This window comes from Canis lupus, chromosome 20 (genome assembly GCF_003254725.2).
Source record: "Canis lupus dingo isolate Sandy chromosome 20, ASM325472v2, whole genome shotgun sequence".
Lineage (NCBI taxonomy): Eukaryota > Metazoa > Chordata > Mammalia > Carnivora > Canidae > Canis > Canis lupus.
In genome coordinates, this window is record NC_064262.1 from 33,921,332 (window position 1) to 33,947,381 (window position 26,050).

Below are 26,050 nucleotides of genomic sequence, written 5' to 3' on the forward strand. Positions count from 1 at the left end.
TGCAAAAATCCCTAGAAAGCTTATTGGATCATGGGGCAAGACTAGGTTAGCAAATATTGAAATATCATTTTACATTGTTCTAATTTCTCTGTGCAAACACATACATATACACATATGTACATACTATTCCAGTTCTTTGTTAGCTAAGCATTTTTTTAAATATTCCCAGGGCACATCTTTTCTATTCCTAGATTTTTAAAAAGAAAATAACTTTTGCTAAAAGACTGGCTTGTGACCTAGAAGTTACTGAGACTTCCAAGAACTTTGAGAATAATTTCTAAAACTTGATGAGTTTCCAAGGGTGTCAGCACCATTCTCTACTTAGTTACCTTACCAGAAGGGGCAAGAGACCTAGAAGTGATGGTAGAGAAAACTAACTGGTACTTAGGAGCTGGAGGTGTTGGCTTGAGTGGGAAAAACAGAATAAGAAAGTAGTCAATACAAATGATTATCGTAACCATTCCTCATTTAGGCAGCTTCATAGTTAATGTTCAGAGCCATTTGAAGGCATAGCATCTAGGTGTTGATGACTCCATCATCACCTGAATGGAAAGGGAAGCAACTTCCTATTTCTGAATGACCCTTCTGGATTATTGTAGGCAAAAGGTGGAATACTTGGATTTGTTAGCATTTGGGGTTGTCTGAAGGGTGTTTAATAGTTATCACCAATATCTGAAGAGAGTGTACAAAACTAATGGATGCTTTCCCTCAGGAGGGAATGCAAGAAGCCCAGAAGACCAGCTGGGGAAACATGGTGAGAAACAAACACCAGGTGAGAAGGCTCCCTTTGCTTTTCCTCCCACTGTGCCCTTCTTCAGAATTGCTACTTGTATTTCTGGTTCTCTATCAATAGGCATCATTTTAAGTTCTGTTAATTAGAGAAAATTTGGACAATTATCATATTTGCATTTAAAATCGTTACCTGATTTGCATCAAATATTCTTTTACAAAGAATGTGTTTAAAGAAGTCACTGAATATTCAGAGAAGTTAAGTTTTCTTCACCTGTAGTGATTCTGTCTGATATGATGACTTGGGAAGACTGGAGTATTTTTCTTAATACATTTCTGTAGAATATCCTAAGAAATAGTCTTCAAGAAGTGATGCCATTTATCTTTCAGGTTCTATATTCCTTATCTTGAATTTTTTTACCCAATTCTTATTATTTAAGGGTAGTATAAATAAGAGATTAGGAAACTCTGGGACTCCAGAAACAGTTACAGATGTTGCTGATGAGCTAGTTGCTGGTGGTTCCTAGAAGACTTTTTCTTTTGTCTGAGTTCAATCAATTGAACATCTCTGCAGATGGTCATAGACCTTGTTTTCTTGCTTTGGGTTTGGTGGTGGGCCTTTTTTGTTTTTATTTTGTTGTATCCTACTCTTTCAGAAATCTTAAGTGGTAGTGGATCCCCCACACACAACCTTTAATTTGGAAGGAAAGCTGAGTGGCTTAGTTTTAGTAGATCTTTATGGTTTTCCTCTCTTTGGGGAATTAAAAAAAGACTGAATAGTTTTCTTCAAGAAAATCTTTGTCTCCTAGGAAAAATGACCCAAAAAGGCAAAACAGGAACAGATAGATGACATACAGGAAGGTGCATAAATCTTTAGTACACAATTCAGTGGATTTTTACATGTATATAGACTTATGTTACCACTACCCAAATCTAGATGTAGAACATGTCCAACATCTCTTAAATTTTCTTCTATATCCTTCCTGTCAGTACTCTCCCTGACCCAACAGTAACCAGTAATCTCTTTTACCATAGATCAGTTTTACCTGTTCTTAAATTTAAGATAAATGGAACCTACACACGTCCTGTTTTACTTTTGGCTCTTTCACTCAACAATTTGTCGGGGATTCGTCTATTTTGTATCTGTCAGGAATTCTTTCTCATTAGAAGCAGCCAGGTATCTTGTTTATGCTTCAACATGTGCCACTGGCATCTGCAGTCCTCTCTTATTTGGTATACCATCTTTCTATTTTGTGATTGAAAATGTAAATACATGAATGATGCTGCCTTTAGAGAACCCATTATTCCCCTTTTCACTTAAGTCAAAGTACTGCAATGCTTGAATGACAGTAGAAAACATGCATTATGGATATTGATGGGTGTTTCCTTTAAAACGTTTATTGATGAAGACAATTTATAAAATACAGTAAATTTTAGTGATTAGAATTTCATAGGGGAAATTTGTGCAAAATAGAATTAAAATTAAGTAATGGTAATTTGCATTTTTAAAAGAAATTCCCTAGATGGATGTAAACTCTATTCAGCTTTAAAAAAAAAAAAAAATCCCTTTATCTGTAGCCTTTCAGGTGTAAGCTTATTGATCTTAACTACAGCTATACATTTTTGGAGCAGGTATTTCATTTGAAATAATAATCGGAGGTTTAAAAATTATAGGTGGTCCTCCCCAGCCTTTTTGTTTTACAAGGTACAATTTAAAATGTTTTATTTAATAAATCAGACATTTGATATGGTACATAACTCAAGAAGTACAAAAATATTTCAGAAAGTAAAATACTTCAGGAATTCTTGCAGCCCTAGCCCAGACACCTAGTTTCTTTGCATGGATCAACATCTATTATAAGTTTCTTATGTATCCTTCCAGACATTTTATGTGTGCACTAAACCCCATGGTGCAGATTTAAGAAGGATGTTCTATATTTCAGTTACTTTATGGAATTTGAATTTCTGGTTTATCAGTTTCACACAGTTTTAATTCTTACGTTGGTACATTGGATATTTTGGTTCCCTACTCTTCTTCCACCCATAGACCTGTTGTGGTCTTCTTAACTGCCAACAGGTGCCTTTGCAGTAGTTAATGGGAAGGAGTGGTTCATGGTAACTACCAGGGTTGGTGGAGAAATGTTACAAGCTGACTGCTGCTGAGGCTGTTAAGAGCCTTAGGAAAGTGTGAATGTGAGGAAACCCCAAACTGAATTTGTGTGGAGAGAGCATGTGGCCATACCTGGGTGCAAAACTTAAATAGGGAATTTACTATACCTTTAAAGTACTGTAATTTTGAAAACTATACTTGTACCTGCAACTTCCTGATATAGAGGTACCTTTTCATAGACCACAACAGTGATTTGTTAGGAAATATTGGCTAAGAGCTAAGAAAAATTAATTTAAAAAATAGAATAATATCATCTAGGCAAAGATCACAAATTTTTTTTTCTTAAAATATTACTATATATTGCCATTAACCATATTTTCCCCTTGTTTTTAAAAAGGGACTTAAGGGGGACGCCTGGGTGGCTCAGCAGTTGAGCAACTGCCTTTGGTTCAGGGTGTGATCCTGGAGTCCTGGGTTCAAATTCCACATCAGGCTGCCTGCAGGGAGCCTGCTTCTCCCTCTGCCTGTGTCTCTGCCTCTCTCTCTCTCTGCCTCTCTCTCTCTCTCTCTCTCTCTCTCTCTCTCTCTCTCTCTCTGTGTGTCTCATGAATAAATAAATAAAATCTAAAGGGGGGGTACTTACGTGTATCCATTTTGAAATGTAGTTCTAAAAACATATTGTGTTTGAATTTAGAATTTCTGGGAAAAAGGTACAGTCTGTGGATTGAGCTAGTTGTCAAAAGTTAAAGTTATAGTTCCATTAACATCAGGTAGCTGAATGACCTCTTCATCTCAAGAGTATTACTGTTAATGCAGATATGAAATATGTTCTCTTTCATATTATTGAACCTTTTTTATCCCCCTGATAGATCTATCTGGGAAGCAGAAATAAGCAAATGACTTAATTTGTAATGATGCCAAATTGGCACATGTTCGAACACTTCAAAAGGAATCAAAGAAAATAACGTCCAAACTTGTTACTCTAGCTACTGAAATCCAGAGACCAGGCTTAAGTAGGGCACATAGAAAATGGGGTTCATACCATCATTTGAGATTTTTGTTCTGCCTACCAGTGCGTAATTAGTTTTAAATATATACTTTGATCTGACATTCTTATTTATGAGTTTGTATTTTCAGATGTTATTTTTTTGGATTGCTCTTATAATAATGAACTCTTCCTATATAGGTATGAAATCACCAGAAGAACAGCTGGTGTGTCTGCCACCACAGGAGGCCTTTCCTAACGACCCCCGGGTAATAAGTAGACAGAGAAGTTCTGATTACCAGTTTCCATCCTCTCCATTTACAGACACACTAAAGGGCACCACTGAGGAGGACGTGTTGACAGGTCAGGTGGTGACAGTGGAGGAGCAGTGTGTGCCAGCAGCAGAGCCGCCCACAATGAGTGAAACCACAGAGAGGACAGTGTTAGGAGAGTACAATCTCTTTTCTAGGAAGATAGAAGAGATTTTGAAGCAAAAGAATGTTTCATATGTCAGTAGAATTTCCACACCTATTTTTTCATCACAAGAGAAGATGAAACGGCTTTCTGAGTTCATATATTCTAAGACTTCCAAAGCTGGTGTACAGGAGTTTGTAGATGGCTTGCATGAGAAACTAAATACTATTATTATCAAAGCATCAGCCAAGGGTGGGAATTTGCCACCAGTCAGTCCTAATGATTCTTGTACTAAGATAGCATTGAATCCTCTGGGAAAGCCTGTCTTACCAGTTTCCTCAAGTGACTTCAACAACAAACAGCTCCTTGAGCCACTTTGTAGTGATACTTTGAAAGACACCAACTCCAATGAGCAGCATTCCTCTTCAACTTTGGGTTTAACTGAAGTAGAAGTGAACCAGCCACAGCATGTCACAGAGCTGATGTTGACTTCTGATCATACTGTACCTGGTGATACTGCCCGGGAACCCGTAGAAAAAGAAACAACAAAATCTCCCAGTGATGTAAACATTTCTGCCCAACCAGCTCTTTCAAATTTTATAAGCCAGTTAGAACCTGAAGTATTTAACAGTTTGGTTAAAATCATGAAAGATGTCCAGAAAAATACTGTGAAATTTTATATTCATGAAGAAGAAGAGAGTGTGCTCTGTAAAGAAATAAAGGTAACTAAATGAGAAGGTAATAATAGTCATGCTGTATAAACTTGTCTTGTTGGGCCTGATCTCTATAAAATGGAAATTTTGTTTTTAAATGTTGATCATATATTTTCACAATTTAATACAGTGTATTAAGACTAATTAATAGCAAGTTTAAATTTAGAACCTGTGACCTAAGTATCTTTGAATTTAGAATCTTGTTTTATCCAGTGATTTTAAAGACGATTTGTATGTACATTGCAAACCTTAAAAAACTTTTGATTCAAATATTTTTTTAAATGTTTTTTACTTGGTTTTTAACAGGAAAGATATAGAGAGGTAGAAGAAGCTGTTAGTGTTTACCTCTTGGGGGTTTTTATCAGTCAAATAGAAAAAACTGTCCAGGGATGACCTAATGGTGATATATATAATCTTTTGGCATTTCTCGATACCCTGGTCATGTCAGGGTTCCCTACAGCCTTTTTGATCAAAAAATATGATGATTCTGAAAGACTCTCCAATCATGAAAGATTCCTCACTGCAAGGTACATTCTTTTTCTACTGAAGCTAGAGTAAGACCAGTGTTTCAAGTATTTGATTTTTAAAAATACATGCGTATTTTTGTGTGTGTGTATCTTATCTTTTATGTAAGATATGTAAAATTTCTAACAAATAGGTAAATTAAGACAGGAAAAATCATATCAGCGTTTTAATATTAATAATTAGTATTTACTAAACTATAGGATTTTAATCCTTTAAGGGATTGGCATAGGTTTTAAAATAAATGCCTGAAAAAAAAAAAAAAAAAAAAATAAAATAAAATAAATGCCTGCTCCCATTTATGGAATTGACATATTATGATGAGTTTATGCTTGTTTTGTCAGAGAAAGCAGAATGTACTACAAACAAGTGCCTTATAGCCTAGAGTGGCCCAGAAACTGTCCTGACATGTCCTGAGCCTCAGTTTGAGGATCTCTTTGATGTCAGCATGTTTCAGATAGTGTGCTCATGAGAACAAGAGGAACATGGAAATGAAGGAGGAAGTGATTTTTGGGGAAGATGAAACCAGACTTACTAGGAGTTTCTTAGTTGCATTTTTGCCCTGTATCATAAAATGTAGAGCTTCTTAAGTTTTCCCACTCTCAGCAACATATTCAAGCATAATATTTGTAGGGGCAATAGCTGTGTGTTGGGGGTTCTAGATGAGAGGATAGAGTGGATACAGTTCCTCGGTGTGCTCATCATTATCCCACCTACCCCACCACATTTTTAAAACTAATTGTATCACACAGGAAATGCATTGATTTATGAATGGTGCATTTAATTCATTCTAGCATAGAGTAAGTCCAATTTTTGTTACGTAGAAGAAAAGGGTACCATGTATTTTACAAATCTGATAGGAGACCTGAACTTTAACTCTTTTAATCAATATCCATTGGAAAATATACAGCAAAAATGTTAGGAGTAAAAATACTGTGAATAAAATTTTAAGCTTAAATATTTCCAGAGTCCAACAGATTTATTATTATAGGAGTAAAATGGTCTTTTCTAAAAGGAATTTGCAGTTAAAGTTTTTTATTGTAAAAAGGACCAAAAATTACAAGCTGGTCAGACAGTAATTTACCTTCTCATTACCTGTCTTTAAGCTGTTCTGAGATTTGCCCAGAAGCTTTAGAGGTTAGAGCAAAATCTAATAATGAAGATGCTGCTTTAGTTGAGGGCTACCACAGAAACATCCTCTTTGGGGTATTGCTTATAGACCATTCTTGACAGAGCAGCAGACTGGTTGTGAGGCATGCTAGGTTTAGACTTAATGGCTGTCTAACCAGCCTTGCCAACCTAGAGAAAATTAATCTGCTCCTGTACCTGAAGGAATGTGACCTCTAGGACCCTGTAGTTTACTTCAGACTTCAGGATTCCACCAGCAAGCAAAGAGCAAAGGAAACTTCTGCGTGTACTACCACCATGTGTCCTTTGAAAGGTAGTACCATGTCACCAACATGGAGGGGAAGGTATTAGATGGGAGGGTCTGTTTTGTTTGAAGGTGTGAACTTGACAGGCATGGCTAAATAGAATGTGAATGCCATGGTAGATGCTGAAGCTCTGTATGTAGGACTTTAGGACTATTAAATGAGCTCAAGTAGTCAGAAAAGTGCTTTGTAATGGAAGGAGTAGTTTACCAGCAACCTTGCTGCAAATAACCATTGAAAGGAGAGGAAAATGAGATGAGGGAGTGGTTACTGATTGGGCTCTGGGTTTCCCAGAATAAATAATGGAACTGGGTTAAGAAGCTGGGCTAATCCCAGCTATTGTTGTTACAATTTTGTTACCCATCACTGGCATTTACTTGGCTCTGCTTGCATAGCATCCTAACATTGTGACTGTGGCCACTTAAGCTCTGAGCTATAGATTTTTCTACAAGAGTGGGCCTGATCTCTCAGGTTCAGAGTATAAGGCCCTCATTACTCAGTGACTGTACTTAGCGACTACTTATTATTTTAATACTGCATTTCTGGTGTTAAGTAGATATTTGCAAAAAAGCTTTTTAATGTTGATTTAGTTTTTCTCTTTAACAGGAGTATCTTATCAAATTAGGCAATACAGAATGTCATCCAGAACAGTTTTTGGAAAGAAGATCAAAATTAGATAAACTATTGATTATTATTCAGAATGAAGACATTGCAGGTTTCATTCACAAGGTAGACTATTAAGTCATTCACTATTATTTTGGTTATAAAAGCTCCCTTATTTTCAAATCTTACTGTCTTTGAGGCTAAAACTGTTTGTTTTTAAAATATAAGATCCAAAAGATAAAACTTCAAGGTTGGGAGATGTAGGACTTAAGACCTAAATGATCCATCTGTGAATCAGCTTGTGATCGAGTTTGTACTTCTGCAAAATTTTAAACTATAGCATGTCACAGACCCTCCCGGTCACTTATCAAGACAAATAATAATCTTTGAATGTCAGTAGGTCTGTTGACTCTCTTTATATTGTTGTCATCTTCATTTGTATGTCCCAGGTAAAACCTGTTTGTACTCCCTCTTTGCCAGATCATTTCCCCTTTGTGTTGCATTTGGAGGTACCCCATCCAGTCTTAGGAGCCTGTCTCAAGTCCTGCGGCCCTTTGAAGGCTTTCCTGACTGCATGGGCTCTTGCCCTCTAATTCTGACTGCACTCTAGAAGGCTAGACAGGATGGCCTCTATCATTCTTTTTCTAGGTCTGTTGTAGGTGCCATTTTCTCAAGAGTGTTCTGTACATGGTATGTACCCAGTACAGAAATGTTGGTTTATATATTTGGACATGTTGGGAATAATTATTTTTGTATTTGTTAGCCTTTTCTTATAGGTTTATTTCACACCTGAGTTTTAACCATTTCATTCTCTTATCTGTCCTTAATTCTGTTTTTTTTTTGGGGGGGGGGATTTAAACAGGTACCTGGCTTGGTGACTTTAAAGAAGCTCTCTTGCGTTAGTTTTGCTGGTGTTGATAGTCTGGATGATGTTAAAAATCATACATATAATGAATTATTTGTATCTGGAGGTTTTATTGTGTCTGATGAATCCATTCTAAATCCAGAACTTATCACAATTGGTAAGATTTATGCATTCTTTGGAGCATGAACAACTTCTATCCTTTCTAGGTTTTTCTCATTAATAACTCATGCTTTCTAAATGTATTGTCCAGTGTGCCAATCAGAATAACTAGTACGTTTCCATCATTTTATTGCCTCAAATTCTGAGTCTGTTAGTCTTTGCATATAATTTCCTCTAAATTTGGTGTAAAGCAGGTCTCTGCACCTACTGCATTTGGATCCCTTCTGCTTTGTTACTGTTATCAGCATGGGTTTTTTGTTTTGTTTTTTAATGCATATGTTTTTAAATCTAAGAGGATGCTTAGATCTATAGCTGTCTGTCTCCCTTGTGGGGGGGTGGAACAAGGAAAATACTATATAGGAATGTAGATGTTTCTATATGGTAGCAACAAACATTTCTTCCATAATTCCGTTGAGTGACTTTTATTAAATTTAAAATGAACTTCATTATCTCTAACAGAGAACCTTAAAAATTTTTTGACATTCCTTGAAGAACTCAGTACTCCTGAAGGAAAATGGCAATGGAAAGTCCACTGTAAATTTCAGAAAAAACTAAAGGAATTAGGCAGGTAAGATTTGAAAAAGAACTATAAAAAACTATAAAATGGTTGTTGATGTTAACATTGTGTTCACAAAATTTCTCTATTTTTGTTTAAAGATTATAAATGCTGCTCAGTTTTCACATATGTGTTTAGCCAGCAATAAGGGGGAATATAGTTATTCTAGCCTGTTTGGAAATAGTATTCTTATTTAGGTAGAAGTTTGCTAACATTGAAGTTCTAGTTATGTGTATAGGTAAAATTGGTTTAATCTTTGCCACTTGATGGTTTAGAATAATCAAAATGGAATACTCTGCATCATTTTTTTTTTTAATCAAACTATATATGCCAACTAGATCAGGCTCTCTCCCAGTTGAGGACTGCCTTAGGCTGCTCATCTAGTAATAACACACATACTGAGACATCAATTCCAAGATAATGATGGGATTTGTGATTAGGACATTAATTTATGTAGTTGATTTCTAAAATGCCTACTGGTCATTGGAGTACTGGTCTACTTGAGAGGCTCCACAAATGATGATCTAAGATGAATTTTGGATACTGTATCCTACTACTAGAGTCCATATAGTGTACTTACACATTTAAGGTTCTGAGAGACTCTCTAGTTAAAATTGTTTTCTATTTTGTACAACCAGCATTTTTTTAAACTTAGACAGGAAGACATTTTTTTCTTCTGATACTGTAATACCTTCTAATTCTATGGTACACAGGGAAATTCAGGCTTAAATAATTGAAAAGTATTTAACTTTTTGTATTTAGTTTTTTAAAACTTGCTTTATCTTCAAATTATGTGAAAACAGCATTGGAAAAACGTTTACCTTTGCATAGGGCTTGTTTACAGGGAACGGTAAACAGATAATAATGAGGCCCAAAAGTATTACTTTGGTGCTGATTTCTACCACTTGTTGCCATGTGTAGAAGCAGCTTTGAGCCATGTTTTTTTTTTGCAGGAAAAGTTTTTTTTTTTTGTCCTTCTATGACCTTTATTCAAGTTCTAAATTAGTAAAGCTAAAGGAGGAAATGCTATTTAGTAAGTAAAATGACTGAGATTTTAGTCTAAGTTCAATAACTGGCTCTCAGGCTTTGCACCCATAGAAATCCCCTGGACTTATGTGGGTTGCACAATTTTCCTACTCCCCTCTCTCTTTGGAAGCACCCTGTGCATCAGGCAGGAACTAATAAGCAGTGCAGTTGTCATTGGTTGCCTCAATTGAGAAATTATGGTTTTAATTTGAAGCAAAAACATCCATACCAAATTTTAGAAATGCAGACCCAAATATTGAACTACTTACTTTCACAGGTTGAATGCTAAAGCTCTAAGTCTGTTGACACTTCTGAATGTTTATCAGAAGAAACATCTGGTTGAAATTTTGTCATACCACAATTGTGATTCGCAAACTCGAAATGCTCCAGAATTGGATTGCCTTATCAGACTTCAGGCTCAGAACATACAGCAACGACACATAGTCTTTCTAACAGGTAAAGAGCGTCTTCTTAAGCTTTCTATTATGAATATAGGAATGTGCATGGAATGTTTTTGTTGGCCTGTGGTGGGTGTTAAGCACTTTTCATGGGGGCTGGGGGCAGGCATCGTTGTCTGTGTAGGTTTTCTCAGGTCTTGACTTGAATCTTTTTTTTTTTTTTTTCCATTTAGAAAAGAATATCAAGATGCTTTCCAGTTATACAGATAATGGAATAGTGGTTGCAACTACTGAAGACTTCATGCAAAACTTTAAAAATCTTGTGGGCTATCACAACTCAATCACAGAAGAAAACCTTCCACTGCTTGGTGCTAATGAGAATCTTGAGTCGCAGTCAGGTAACTTTTCAGTAGTTTTCCTTTTCTTTAAGGCAGACAGAAAAAGAGGAACGATTTTGGTTCGTTTTCATAGAACGAAATGCCTGTTCTGAAACTACTTCCCCCTCCGTGTAAAACAGCTTCAGGGGAAGTGTTTCAAGGCACTTATCGTTCTTACGCTTAGCGTACACAAAATCTGCTCATTTATTATACTGTAGTCAATACAAGCTGTTAAGTATGCTTCATACTACAGAGTAGGCATTTTTTCTTTGAGGGTATGTAAACTTTATTGGCTGCTGTTGTCAGCAAGGGGGTCCTGTTTTTTAAAAGGACGACACCAGATAATGGGGATTTAGCATTGGGCTATGAAATCTCCCCAGACGTATAAAGCAATTTAGGTACAAGGTAGTAGGGATATATCCATAGCTTTAGTGTTTTGTGTGGCGGCCTCTGCTTTGGTTCCAGGATTTAGGTTAAATGAAAGATGTAGTTTGTTTTTGATGAAAAGCAGAGATGATCAAACATTTGCTAGAACTAACCAGTTTAGTCATAATCCAATGAAGCTAGATGTCAAAATTTTTATTTTTTATTTGTCTTGTCAAATACTGAATTACCGTATAACTTTAGATGCTGTTTTGACATTAACCCCTTTGGAGCTGGGAGTTGGGATTTCCCAACATTAAACGTGAACACATTTCGCAGAAGCTTTTAGCATCGGATTATCTGGACATTCACACCTAGTGTGAGTGTTGTGACTAAGTGAACTTGTGGCTGAAGACCAAGCTTTAAGGGATTGTGGACTTGCAGACCCTGACGCATTATATTGTGTGAGTAGTGTATAATTTTAAAACTTAAACAAATTGTGTATTTCAATAGAGGAGGACTTTTTGTTTTTTAAATGTAGCTCTTTTAGAAAACGATGAAAAGGATGAAGAGGATATGTCTCTGGATTCAGGGGATGAAATCTCACAAATAGAAGTATGCAGCAATTTTCATTCAGAAATATTGGCGAAAGAGACCAAAGGATCACGTGGAACAGATCAGAATAAGAATATTCAAATTGAGTTGCAATCATCTCCTGACGTGCAAAACAGTTTATTAGAAGATAAGACTTATCAAATTGATTCTGAAGAGAGAGCTTCTGTTGCTATAGCATGCTCTGAAGGAGAGAACAGCAGTGCAACTGAACAAGATTCATATAGCAACTTTCAGGTTTATCACAGTCAATTAAATATGTCCCATCAGTTTAGTCATTTTAATGTTCTCACTCATCAGACGTTTTTGGGGACACCATATGCCCTTTCATCAAGTCAGCCTCAAGAAAGTGAAAATTACTTTTTATCTGCTTATACTCAAAGCTTGGATAGAGATAAATCTCCATTAAGTTGGGGGAAAAGTGATTCTTCCAGGCCGTTTTCAAAAGAGAAATAGTCACTTTTTTTTGAAATAGGTTGTTACTGGACTGTTTCTTATAAGTGAATTAACAATTTATATTTCATTCTCTAAACAAAAGGTTTCTTGTCCTTCCTCAAATGTTTTTTTTTCCTCTTATTTAAATCATGATGGCCTGTAACAGTTGAAGCATCTGCAAATTGAAATAAATATATATATTTTTAACATATTGTACTTGAATTATCTCATGTTGGCACTTTTAAGTTTTACATTTATATGTCACCTGTACTTGGGCTTCAAATTGAAGCCTGTTTTATATATAAAATGAGATATTTGCAAAAGGATAATAAACAGTGGCTTTTCTTTACCCCCCCCCCCGTCAGATGATACCAACTACTTTTGCTGAAATGACGTACCAATCAACTGTTGTATTTATTTTAAGCGTTTGTATAGTTTTTTATACAGGTATAAGCCAGTGATGTCAATAGATACTTAGATAAATCTTGAGGTATTGAGCCAAAATCCTCTAACAATGAATGCAGTTTCATTTAAATGATAAACTATGTACATAAGACTTAATACCAGGCAGCATTATTTTTTATCTTTAGGCTTGGCCGTGTAAAAATTGCCTGCTGCTAAAATTTTGGGTAAACCTTTCTTTTTATTTGAGGTATTTTGATCATTATGATTTTCAGTGCTTAGTGTGTGGTCTTTGACTTAACCATATTTCCAAAAGATAGACTTCTGTTTATTAAAGGCATTGAACTTTGCTATAGATTTTTAAATTGGTAGTCCTAGAAAAAAGTATATTTTTGAGGTGGTAAACACTTAAGTGCTTTACTAAAAATAACGTTTCAGATACTGGTTTTAAAATTGATCCCCATATACTTTATCTGTTGCTAATAAACTGCCTGCATTACAAATGCAAACTTGTTTTTGAAGAGTCTTAAAAAAAGAAATCTTGAGCTATTTTAGTTAATGTTAGGATGTGTTAAGTCAGACCTTCCTTTGGCCCCTCAGAGAACTTGGAAGAGTTCTAACCTCTTAAATCTTTTTATAGACTATACCTAAGTGGTACTTCAATAATAAGCTATGTAAGTGTAGAAGAACATTGTCTGTGAACAGGTCAGAAACCTGTCTTAACCTGTCTTAAGGTAAGTAGAAAGTGCTTAAATGCCTAGATTGTGATAGAGCAGAAAAAAATGGTTTTTTAAACTAAGCTTTACAAAAATGTGTTTTATTGTAAAAATATATATATATACACACACAGCGTTGTACTATATAATGTACAAGTTTTAAATAAGCATTTTTAAAATCTAGGTTATCTGGAAAATACAGTTATGCAATGAACACATAATTTAAAAGCAACAAATGTGAAGGATTTGATTTTCTACATTTAAAACGAAGAATTAAAATTCTCTTCTTGATTTGCAGCTAAAGGCATGAGATTAGTTTCCAACTCCCTTTGCTTCTGGAGAAGGCCCTGAAATCACATTGATATGTTAGTAAGGTGTGCAGCAGACTTGCAAATTATTCCTATTTTACATTTCAGCCCCCCTAAATCCAAGAATTATATTTACTTTGAAAACCTGTAATAACTTAGTTGGCCATAGCTTAAGCTTTTTGTCATGTTGAATTTTAAGCACTCAAAAAACTTACATCAGATTTTCTCACTTGGATATTGTGTAGCTATCACATATGTTTTTAGCATAAAAACCAATAGGGATGACTTTTCCAAGTCTCCACAACTATGGGGCTGAAATCCCCCCCCCCCCCAAGGCTCTTAAAATGGTAATTAGACACACTGAAGGAGTCTCCCTTAACACATCCAGTGTTTATCTTGACTGCACTAACCTTTAGTGGCTTAGACAAGGCCCTGCTGAAATAAGATGTGGCTACTACACATGGTGGGTCACTATATATATATATATATTCCTGCCTCTTGACCTCACAACTTTTACCTCTATTAGTGCCTTGTCACTTTAAAGGAAAATTTTTAAATATTTACTGCTTGTTACATAGCCTATATGTAACCAAAGCTGGCATTTAAAGAACTAAAAGATACTTGTCATTTTTTAGCTCTATGCCAACAAATTGGGTAACATTTTTGAAATGCAAGAGGCAAATGTAAATAAATGACCAGACATGGAAAAGGACACTCCTAAAGTGGTAGCTTATTTTTTCCTAAGATCAGGGATAGGTATTTAAAAGCCAGTTGATAAAGGTTATATAGCCTTAAGTACTGAATGTGTTACTAGATTTTATTTTTGCCTGAGCAAGATAATGAGAAGTGACAATAACTGATCTGGGAGGAAGACCTGTAGTCGGATGGGTATTTTTCTTTGGGATTTGCATCAACATTCTGTTCTGAACACTGCCAACACATTCAATTTAAAAAAAAGTGAACTGCATCACTAAGAATTTATTAAAGCATAATTGTATATTTTCTGCCGTTCATTTTAGGGCCTTATGATAATGTTTTACTTTTCAAATGTATGGTTTTTTTTTTTTTTTTCACTTAATAAAACTGTCTTAATATTTGAACTGTCTCATGGTTTCATACTGGAATATTTAAGATGGCAATGTGAATCAAACTCCTGTTTTATTTCAATATTAATATACAAGGGAATTTTTAAACATCATGTAACCCAGTAGTCCTGCTTCTATCTAGCTGTCCATCAGCCATATACAGCAAAGTTATTCACAATTAAAGCCTACCTGTCTCAGTTCTGATAGTCCCTTAAGGATTGCTTGCTGTCGATCCCTGTTTTTCACCAAGTTAGGATTGAGAAGTGGGTCCCTGACATCAGATTCAAATAGCTGCCATTGTTCTTGGTCACAGTCTGAAGACAGATGAAAGTGGTAAGTATTAGGATTCATTAAGAAAGTACCAATACCAAGCAAAATTTAAGTTAATATTCGATTAAAAATTTAGTAACGGACCCCAGAAGAAAGATTCTACCCCTCCTAGTTACTGTTTGGGGGGAGGGTGCTTACCATGTGGATTTTGGTACTGAAGATCCTGGGTTAAAGGCCTGGACAGTGGTGCATCTGGATCAAGATGATAAATCTCATTGGTTCGGACATAGGGGATAAAATGGGATGGTTCAGAAGCTCCAGGTGATGTTTCTGTCTGACTGTCTCCTAAGATCAGATTCTCTCTGTTTTTTAGTGTCTGAGTTTGTTGTGTTCTGTTTTTCACCAGTTCCAGTGGTGACTGAGACCTGTTTTTTTTTTTCCCCAAAAAAGCACAATTAACTAAGAAGCTTTAAGCACATCTACTCTTTAATCACATTTCAATTTATTCGTATAGAAGTGAGTTCTATGACAGTTTTCCTAAAATGGCAACAGAATAGGATGAATTTTTACTTGGCAAGGATATATGCAGTAGAGGAAAAATGAGGATCAACACTAGCTGGGCTGATTTAAGCCTAATGTTGTACTTACCAAGTGAACCAAACTTCTTAGGTAGAGCCACATTGTGACACAACTCTAAACCACCTGGTTCATGCACAAAGGCATGGAATAAAATTTCTCATCCCTACTAGTCATTTTTTCATAACTTCCTTGATCCAAGTAGAATGTCTGTTCTACTACTGACATAAGTAGAAAGTCCAAACTATTTTAACGGGGGGGAAGGAGCAGAGAATTGTTCCAAGCAGACTAAGCACAGAGCCTGACATGGGTTGATAATCAATCCCATGACCCCGACCGAGATCATGACATGAGGTGAAACCAAGTCACTTTTATTGAGCCACCCAGTCACCCCAAGTCAAAACTATCTTGGCTAAGTCTGCAGACAATACCTCCCCTACACTGCTACCCAGATGCTTAGGCCCAGTCCTAACTGGGTCTTCAAATTGTAGATAAATGCTAGCCACACTTCCCTTAAACTTCTGTATCTCACCTCAAAAGTCCCTACAGTTTACTGTAACTGACTTCATGTATATACATGCTTTGATCTTACCTATAGTCTGAGCAAAAATTTTGTACTTTACCACACAGCACTAAGTAGCTATGCAATCAATCCAATCCATAACATACCTTTCCTTGCTGAAAGAATCACTTTTCAGAGGTTCCTCCTAAAAGGCAGATAAATGCAGAGAGAAGTAATAGTACTGCCGTAGGTCCCCACAAATATTTAATAACTTTTTGAAATAATCTGAGGATAATAATGGAGTAACAGATACTAAATAATGGGATAAAGAGATTTTGTTATTTTTTTTCAGTCCCAGGGAACCAATGCAGTAATTCCTGACCTTGAAAAATTATCCTGTATATATGAAATACAAATGAGTTTTAAATGGCTATTTGAATAATGAATACCATTAATCTATACAGAGTTTAAGTGTCAAGTCTTGCTTTAAGGACCCAATAGTAAATACTTTTGGCTTTGTGGGCCACGTGGTGGTCTCTTGGAACTACTCTAAGCCAGACACAGACAATTCATAAAAGGATGAGCCTGGATGTGTTCCTATAAAACTTGATTTACAAAAGCAACAGCATGATGGATTTGCCCATGACAAATGCCTGGTACAAATGAAAGCAAATTTCTTAAATTCTTGCTTAGATCCAGAACAGTCTTGTCAAAATAAGCATGTGGGGAACTGTTTTCATCTAGAAACATCAATACATACTTTAAGACAGAAGAGTTACCTTTCTGATTAGATGCCACCTGAACCTTGCCTCTGCTTCTTGAGGTGAAGGAAGAACTGGTGAAGTCCCTCTATTTTGAGAGAGATGTCCAGGATTATTTCTTTCTACCAAATTAAGCAGTTCCATCTGCCTTCTTACTTTTTTTTCTTCTCTCTGCTTTTGAAGCTGTTTAGGGTACTTTTCTGATGCCGGAATATACCTTTTGAGTGGCTTATTTATATTCCAATCAGGCCTTTTAGGACACTTCTTCATATGTTTTTTCTCTGTCCTTGCAAACTCATACTGATCATTGTACCAACTGTTTTCTTTTTCTAAGTTGGCTGCTTTATCCTGATTGATTAGTTCCTGTTTGTCTTTCTTAAACTGGTCATTAAATTCTGCAGGAATCTCAGGAGATGAGCAATTTAGAATTTCCCTCTCTATTATTGATCCACAGCATGATTCTGCAATGGTGAACATTCCTGTATTTAAGTCATCTAAAGAAAAATTTTCAGAGGATTAATTTTCAATTGTTGTAAAACACAAAATTTATTATTTTAACTATTTTTTTTCAAAAGCATTTACATAGTTTTTGGTTTTCAAAACAGGTTCTATACCTATTAACTTCCCCTTCCCTTCTTCCCTGCCCACTTCTGGCAATCACCATTCTACTTTGTTTCTATGAGTTTGACTAAGTACCTTATCAGTGGAATCATACGTTGTCTTTTTAGGACAGGCTTGTTTTCCTATGAGGATAATGTCCTTGGAGTTCGTTCATGTATTTGTATAGCTTGTGTCCTAATTCCTCCCTTTTTGAAGCTGAGTAATATACCACTGTAGGTGTATACCACAGTTTGTTTATCCATTCATCTGTAGGGACATTTGGATCGATTCCACCTTTTAGTTATTGTGACTAATATTGCTATGAACATGAGTGTCACCCTAAAGCATCAGAATACATCCTTTTTGAGTGAACATGGAACATTCTCCAGAATAGATTGCATACTGGGTCCCAATGGCCTTCAACAAATACAAAAAGACGGAGATCATACCATGCATATTTTCAGACCACAATGCTACAACCCTGAAGTCAACCACAAGAAAAAATTTGGAAAGACCACAAATGCATAGAGATAAAAGAATATCCTACTAAAGAATGAGGTTAACCAGGAAACTCTTAAGAAATTTAAAAAATGCATGGACGCAAATCAAAATGAAAACATGACAGTCCAAAACCTCTGGGATATAGCAAGGTGGTCCTAAAAGGGAAGCATACTGCAATAAAGGCATACCTCAAGAAGCAAGAAAAGTCTTAAATACACAACCTAACCTTACACCTAAAGGAGCTAGAAAAGGAACAGCTATGTCTAAGCCAGCAGAAGAAAGGAAATAAAGATTACAGCAGAAATAAATGGTACAGAAACAAAACTACCAATAGAACAGATTAATGAAATGTTTCTTTGAAAGAATTAATACAATTGATAAATCCCTAACCAGCTTTATCAAAATGGAGAAAGGACTCAAATAAAAGAGGGGAGATCACAACCAACACCACAGAAATACAATTATAAGAGATTAAGTTTGTTTTTTCCTTTAAGATTTTATTTATTCGTAAGAGAGAGGCAGAGACATAGGCAGAGGGAGAAGCAGGCTCCATGCAGGAAGTCCTGTGTGGGACTCAATCCCAGGACCCCGGAATCACAATCTGAACCAAAGGCAGACGCTCAAACACTGAGCCACTCAGGTGCCCTAGTTAAGAGACTATTATGAAATCTTATATGCCAACAAAATGGGCAATCTGGAAGAAATGGATAAATTCTTAGAAACTTACAAACTACCAAAACTGAAACAGGAAGAAAAAAATCTTAACAGACCCATAACCAGCAAAGAAACTGAATCAGTAATCAAAAATCAGGTCCCAACAAACAAACAATAAAAACAGAAATGGAGGGATGCCTGGGTGGCTCAGCGGTTAAGTGTCTGCCTTCAGCTCAGCGCATGATACTGGAGTCCCGGGATCAAGTCCCACATCAGGCTCCCTGTATGGAACCTGCTTCTCCCTCGGCCTGTGTCTCTGCCTCTCTGTGTCTCTCATGAATGAATAAATAAAATCTTAAAAAACAAACAAAAGAAGATCCCCATTAATAAAGAATTACAGGCCAATATCCCTGATGAATGAACATGGATGTGAAAATTCTCAACAAGATACTAGCAAATCAAATCCAACAGGACATTAAAAGAATTATTCACCACAATCAAGTGGGATTTATTCCTGGGCTGCAAGGATATTTCAATATTTGCAAATCAACATAATACACCACAGTAATAAAAGAAAGGATAAGAACCATATGATCCTCTAAATAGATGCAGAAAAAGCATTTGACAAAATACGCATCCATTCTTAATAAAAACCCTCAACAAAGTAGAGATAAATGGAACATTCCTCAACATCATAAAGGCCATAAACTAAACTCAGAGCTACTATCATCCTCAATGGGGAAAAAACGGAGAGCTTTCCTTTACAGTCAGGAACAAGAGGGGGACATCCACTCATCACTGATATTTAACATAGTACTAGAAGTCCTAGACTCAGTAATCAGACGACAAAAAGAAATAAAAGACATCCAAATTGGCAAGGAAGAAGTCAAACTTTCTCTATTACAGATGACATGATACTCTATATAGAAAACCACCCCATAAAAGAAAACCAAAAAGACTGATAAAAATTCAGTAAAGTCACAGGATAAAAAAATCAATATATAGAAATCAGCTGCATTTCTATACAACAGTAATGAAGCATCATAAAGAGAAACTAAGGACTTAATCCCATTTACAACTGCACCAAACAGCTTAAGATACCTAAGAATAAACCTAACCAAAGAGGTAAAAGATCTGTACTCTGAAAATTATAAAACACTGAGAAAAGAAATTAGAGACAACACAAAGAAATGGAAAAACATTCCATGCTCATGGACTGAGAGACAAATACGGTTACAATGTATTACCCAAAGCAATCCATACATTGAATGCAATCTCGATTGAAATACCACTAGCATTTTTCACAGAACTAGAACAATCCTAAAATTCGTATGGAACCACAAAAGATACCAAATAGCCAAAACAATCTTGAAAAAGCAAAGTTGGAGGCATCACAATTCTGGACTTCAAGCTACATCACAAAGTTGTAGTAATCAAGATAGTATGGTACTGGCACAAAAACAGACACACAGATCAGTGGAACAGAGAACTCAGAAATGGTCACACAACTATATGGTCAACTAATCTATTCAACAAATGGCGTTGGGAAAACTGGACAGCAACATACAAAAGAATGAACTGGACCACTTTTTTATACCATCCACAAAAATAAATTCAAATTGAATGAAAGACATAAATGTGAGACAAGAAACCATTAAAATCCTAGAGGAAAACACAGGCAGAAACCTCTTTGACCTCAGCCGTAGCAACTTATTAGACACGTCTCTAGAAACAGCAAGGGAAACAAAAGCGAAAATAAACTAATGGGACTTCATCAAAATAAAAAGCTTCTGCACAGTGAAGGAAATGATCAACAAAACTACAAGATAACCTAAAGGATGGGAGATCTGTGCAAATGACAGGTCTGAAAAAGGGTCAGTATCCAAACTCTATAAAGGACATAACAGGGATCCCTGGGTGGCGCAGCGGTTTAGCGCCTGCCTTTGGCCCAGGGCGCGATCCTGGAGACCCGGGATTGAATCCCGCGTCGGGCTCCCTGCATGGAGCCTGCTTCTCCCTCTGCCTGTGTCTCTGCCTCTCTCTCTCTCTCTCTCTCTGTGACTATCATGAATAAATAAATAAAATCTTTAAAAAAAAGAAAAAAAAAAAAGGACATAACGAACTCAACACCCAAAAAATAAGTCATCCAGTTAAGAAATGAGCAGAAGACAACATTTTTCTAAAGAAGACATACAGATTGGCTAATAGACACATGAAAAGATGCTCAACATCACTATCAGGGAAATACAAATCAAAACCATGATGAGATACATCTCACACTTGTCAGAATGGCTAAAATTAGCAGCACAGGAAACAACAGATGTCGTCAAAGGATGTGGAGAAAGGGGAAACCTCTTACACTGTTGCTGGGAATGCAAACTGATGTAATCACTCTGGAAACCAGTATGGGGGTTCCTCAAAAAGGTAAAAGTAAAACTGTTCTCCAACCCAGCAGTTGCACTACTAGATATTTACCAAAGGACACAAAAATACTGATTCAAGGGGCACATGAACGATGATGTTTACAGCAGCATTATCAATGATAGCTAAAATATGGTAAGAGCCCAAATGTCCATGGACTGATAGACGAATGGATAAAGAGACGGAATATCACTCAGCCATCAAAAAGAATGAAATCTTGCTATTTGCAACAATATGGGTGGAACTAGAAGGTATTATGCTAAGTGAAGTACGTCAGTCAGAAAAGAAATACCATATGATTTCATTCTTATGCGCAATTTAAAAAACAAAACACATGAAGATAGGGAAAGGGGGAAAAAAGAATGGGAAGCAAACCCTAAGGGACTCTTAACTAGAGAACAAATTGATGAGTGATGGAGGGAAGTGGGCGGGGGGGATGGGCTAAATGGGTATTGGTATTAACAGGCACTTATGTATGCACTGGGTATTTTACTAAGTGATGAGTCACTATATTCTATCTACACCTGAAACATTTTCACCACATATGTTAATAAAAATTTAAATAAAAACTTGAGGGGCGGGGATCCCTGGGTGGCTCAATGGTTTACCACCTGCCTTGGGCCCAGGGCATGATCCTGGAGTCCCGGGATCAAGTCCCACGTCGGGCTCCCTGCATGGAGCCTGCTTTTCTCCCTCTGCTTGTGTCTCTGCCTCTCTCTCCCCCCCGTGTCTCTTGTGAATAAATAAATAAAATCTTAAAAAACAAAAAAAAACAAAAAAAAACTTGAGGGACACCTAAGGGGCTCAGTGGATGATCCCTTTGGCTCAGGTCATGATCTAGGGTCCCGGGATTGAGTCCTGCACCAAGCTCCCTGCAGGGAGCCTGCTTCTCCCTCTACCTTTGTCTCTGCCTCTCTATGTGTCTCTAATGAATAAATTAATCTTAGAAAAAAAAAAACTTAAAGAAAAAACACTGCACTGTATCCTTTAAAAGGGTTAATTTTATGCTATGTGAATTATACCTCAATAAAGCTGTTACAGAGAAATTAAAACTCATGACATTCCTTTATTTTCTAATTCTTATTGAAAACTTTGAATTCCTTTCATTTTTTAAGACTTTATTTATTTACATATTTGAGAGAGAAAGAGAGCGCATGCACACAAGCAGGGGGAGTGGCAGAGGCAGGCTCCCCGCTAAGCAGGGAGCCTGATGCAGGGTTCAATCCCAGGATTCTGGGATCATGACCTGAGCCTGAAGGCAGACTCTCAAACAAACGAGCCACCCAGACATGCCAACTCCTTTCATTTTTAATCAGGAGCTCAATTCTAAATTAAAATTAATGTCACAGTTAGAATTAAGCTCAAGTAAATTTTAAACCAAATCACAAGTTTTAAACAAATACCTGTTTGTACAGCAGTATCCTTTTTGGGAGAGGTTGTAGAATTAATACATGTATTCATTTTACCACTGACATCATCCAAGCCATATCCTAAATTTGAAAGGTTGTTAGTAGATGTAGCATATTCCACTTTTATCATCAACTGACAAGAGAAATATATTACCCAAATAATGACAGTTCAGGAAGATTAACAAAATATGTGTAGCAGCAACCTAATATGCACAAGACTTTTGGTGCAATCAGTATGTGTAAACAGTGCAATGAAAATGTAAAAGGACTATCCCAAAGTTTCTTACAAAAAGTGACCTGCATTTTTCTCCCTTATCGAATATAGAGAGATCACTACATAGATTTCACCAAAAAAATTGGGTAAAAAAAGTATACATTTTACCTACTATGAGCAAAACATAAAATGATATGGAAAACAAAGGCAGAAAAAAATTATTAAATTTCCTTGCTACTTACAGCCCACTGACCAGTCCCTGAAACAGGCAGAGTGACATTCCTCTAGGAACTCAACTGCCTGGATGCTGACACTTTGCTAAAGGCAAACGGCAATCTTAGCCCCCAGAATCCTGTAAGTCTACTTGATACATGTTGGCAATCATCCCCCAAGCATATAACCCACCAATATACATTTGAAGGGTCCCTAATAAAATGAAGGTTTTATTAGACAGTAATAAATGACCTTTTCCTAACAAAAGCTAGCCCCCTCAAGGTCCTGGAAACCTTGCCTCCAAAATTCCTTAGAGACTTACGTTCTCTCTAACCTCCTCCCAACTTGAAAGTATATAATGGCTTAAAAAGAAAAAGAAAGAAAAAAGAAAGTATATAATGGGTCACTACCTCATGACCACAGTGCAGCTCTTTCTGCCCATGGGTTCCCTCCCCACGCTTTAATAAAACCACCTTTTTGCACCAAAGACGTCTCAAGAATTCTTTCTTGGCTGTCAGCTTCAAACCCTAACATCTTGGGATCCCTGGGTGGCGCAGCGGTTTGGCGCCTGCCTTTGGCCCGGGGCGCGATCCTGGAGACCCGGGATCGAATCCCACATCGGGCTCTCGGTGCATGGAGCCTGCTTCTCCCTCTGCCTGTGTCTCTGCCTCTCTCTCTCTGTGACTATCATAAATAAATAAAAATTAAAAAAAAAAAAAACCCTAACATCTTTCCTACATCATAAAAGATTATTGGAAAGTGTAACATTATTTAGTTCTGCTCTTAAGGCAATCTCCCAAATAAAATAAGCAATATAAAGTTACATTAGTTCAAGGTCTGAAATTCCTTAAAAAAATGTTAATAAATGTATTAAAAGTATTTAAAATAGGCAGTCATCTTCAAAAGATATAAGTGAAATTCTAAAAAAAAAAAAAGAAATTCTAGCAAAGTGCTTACCACCAAGATTTTTAATCAATCCAGACGTATCATGTCCCTTCTGAGCCAATTCTCGTATTCTCTGTTCTTGTTTCAGTCTCTGTGCTAGCTCCTGTGCTCTCTGCATTGTCTGGAACAATTCATTTGTCTTGAGAGTCATGATTTCCTATTAATATTGAAGTACACAAAATTATTATTTTTTTTTTACACAAAATTATTAAACATAGTTATCATGAACAAACTTTTTTTTTTTAAAGATTTTATTTATTTATTCATGAGAGACACAGAGAGAGAGGCAGAGACTTAGGGAAAAGCAGGCTCCTCACAGGGAGCCTGATGCTGGACTTGATCCCAGGACCCAGGATCATACCCTGAGCCAAAGGCAGACACTCAACCGCTAAGCCACCAAGGCTACTTAACTATTCTGAGCAGACAAGCTCCTCCTAGGGGCCAGGCACTATTCAAGATACTGGAAAACAACACAGCAAAGTTTCTCCCTTTTGTAACTTACACTTTAGTATCATTTTCTCCAGCTATATTAGACCACAAATATAAGAACTCCTTTACCCACTGAAGTTTATAGTAATAAAGTTTTCAAAGTTTCTAAAACCAGGTTCAATTCCATCAGAACTCCATTAAGATTAAAAATATAAGATTTTTAATTACAAGGTTAAGGCCATTTCCTTCAATTCAAACAAATAATCCTTTTATTTTTTTTCAGATCTATAGTTATTTCAAAGGAGTAGTTGGCTCAAGCCAATTCAACATAATGAAATTAGATCCCAGACTATCGCTGCTTCATCAGCTAAGTATGGAATGAAAGCAAGAAAATGCATGCTCTGGGCCCCATCTCCCAGAGCCAGGGGAAATGGTCATTGCTCTACCCCTAAACCTCACAAATCCTTGGCAATCAAACGTCACTGTAGGATTTGCTCACGTGAGGTCAATTCACACATGGCACCTGACACAATTATATCTATGATGTCTACACCACTTAATAGAGATGTTCTCCTAGGTAACCAAGTATCTACTCTTTTTAAAAAGGCTCTTATATATTAGCACACAGGAAACCTCTAACACAGCAATAAAATGTATCATTAATCCCAGCCAATCTCTGCAAACATATGCCCCTGTTCACTAATGAATACAGACAGAAAGGCCAATCATTTCAACACATATAGAATATTTTTAATAATCACTGCTTAGAAAACATTTCAAAATGAAGCACATGGATAACTTTTGTATTCCATTGTATTGACCCTTCTCAGCAGAGAAAACCACCAAAGCAATATGGCACTGGTGAACTGATCTCTTGAAATAATTAGACCTTCTCCAGGTTCTCCTTTACGTTCATAACTTTAAAAAAAAAAAAAAAAAGATTTATTTATTCATGAGAGACACAGAGAGAAGGCAGAGACATAGGCAGAAGGAGCAGCAGGCTCCCTGCAGGATCTGCTGGCATCACGCCCTGAGCTGAAGGAAGATGCTCAACCACTGAGCCACCCAGGCATACCACATTCATAACTTTTTTTTTTTTTTTTCATTCATTCATAACTTTTTAATGTAAAACTTCAGTGTTTTTGCATATACCTTCAAAATTTCAAAATAACTGCAAATGTTCAACTTTTGATTACTTTTCCTTTAAAAATACATCCATTTTTACTCTATGTTATTAATAATATAAATACTGCTATGTTCGTGGATAGGAAGAATTAACACTCAAAATGTCCATTCTACTCAAAGCAATCTACAGATTGAATCCAATCCCTATCAAAATACCAATAGTATTTTCCATAGAACTAAAACAAATAATCTTAAAATTTGTATGGAAACATAAAAGGCCCCAAATAGCCAAACCAATTTTGAGGAAGCAGATACAAAGCTGAAGATACCACAATCTCACATTTCAAGCTGTAGTAATCAAAGTATAATAATGGCACAAAACAGACAGATCAACAGAAAAGGATAGAGAGCCCAGAAATAAAACCATGCTTACCCGGTCAATGAATCTACAACAAAGGAGGCAAGAATATGCAATGGGAAAAAGTCTCTTCAATAAATAGTGTTGGGAAAACTGGACAGTTATACACACAAGAATTAAACTGACCACTTTCCTCCACCATACACAAAAAAATAAACTGAAAATGGATTATGGATCTAAACTCTGAGACCTAAAACCATAAAA

At 36.4% G+C, this 26,050-nt stretch overlaps 2 protein-coding genes across 17 annotated transcripts in view; one reads left to right on the top strand and one right to left on the bottom strand.

The window, feature by feature from the left end:
- Positions 1–12,504, top strand: part of TASOR (transcription activation suppressor) — a 48,429-nt gene extending 35,925 nt beyond the window's left edge. For 2 of the 5 annotated variants that reach the window (XM_025456247.3, XM_035703423.2), the window contains exons 17-24: positions 713–772; positions 4,026–4,960; positions 7,510–7,632; positions 8,369–8,528; positions 8,990–9,098; positions 10,390–10,568; positions 10,744–10,908; positions 11,792–12,504. In XM_025456247.3, the coding sequence (XP_025312032.1) occupies positions 713–772; positions 4,026–4,960; positions 7,510–7,632; positions 8,369–8,528; positions 8,990–9,098; positions 10,390–10,568; positions 10,744–10,908; positions 11,792–12,318 (2,258 nt within the window). In that variant the 3' untranslated portion in view covers positions 12,319–12,504. Of the gene's footprint in view, positions 1–712; positions 773–4,025; positions 4,961–7,509; positions 7,633–8,368; positions 8,529–8,989; positions 9,099–10,389; positions 10,569–10,743; positions 10,909–11,514 lie in introns of all 5 variants that reach the window. The other 3 variants (XM_025456249.3, XM_025456250.3, XM_025456248.3) reach the window with 3 other exon arrangements.
- CCDC66 (coiled-coil domain containing 66) overlaps positions 1–26,050 on the bottom strand; it is a 59,076-nt gene that overhangs the window by 694 nt on the left and 32,332 nt on the right. For 9 of the 12 annotated variants that reach the window (XM_025456259.3, XM_025456251.3, XM_025456254.3 and 6 more), the window contains 7 exons: positions 23,887–24,031; positions 22,497–22,583; positions 16,936–17,411; positions 16,324–16,361; positions 15,277–15,503; positions 14,998–15,122; positions 13,496–13,762 (listed from right to left, as the gene is read on the bottom strand). In XM_025456259.3, the coding sequence (XP_025312044.1) occupies positions 13,676–13,762; positions 14,998–15,122; positions 15,277–15,503; positions 16,324–16,361; positions 16,936–17,411; positions 22,497–22,583; positions 23,887–24,031 (1,185 nt within the window). In that variant the 3' untranslated portion in view covers positions 13,496–13,675. Of the gene's footprint in view, positions 1–8,333; positions 12,473–13,495; positions 13,763–14,997; positions 15,123–15,276; positions 15,504–16,323; positions 16,362–16,935; positions 17,412–22,496; positions 22,584–23,886; positions 24,032–26,050 lie in introns of those variants that run through there. The other 3 variants (XM_025456252.3, XM_025456253.3, XM_025456260.3) reach the window with 3 other exon arrangements.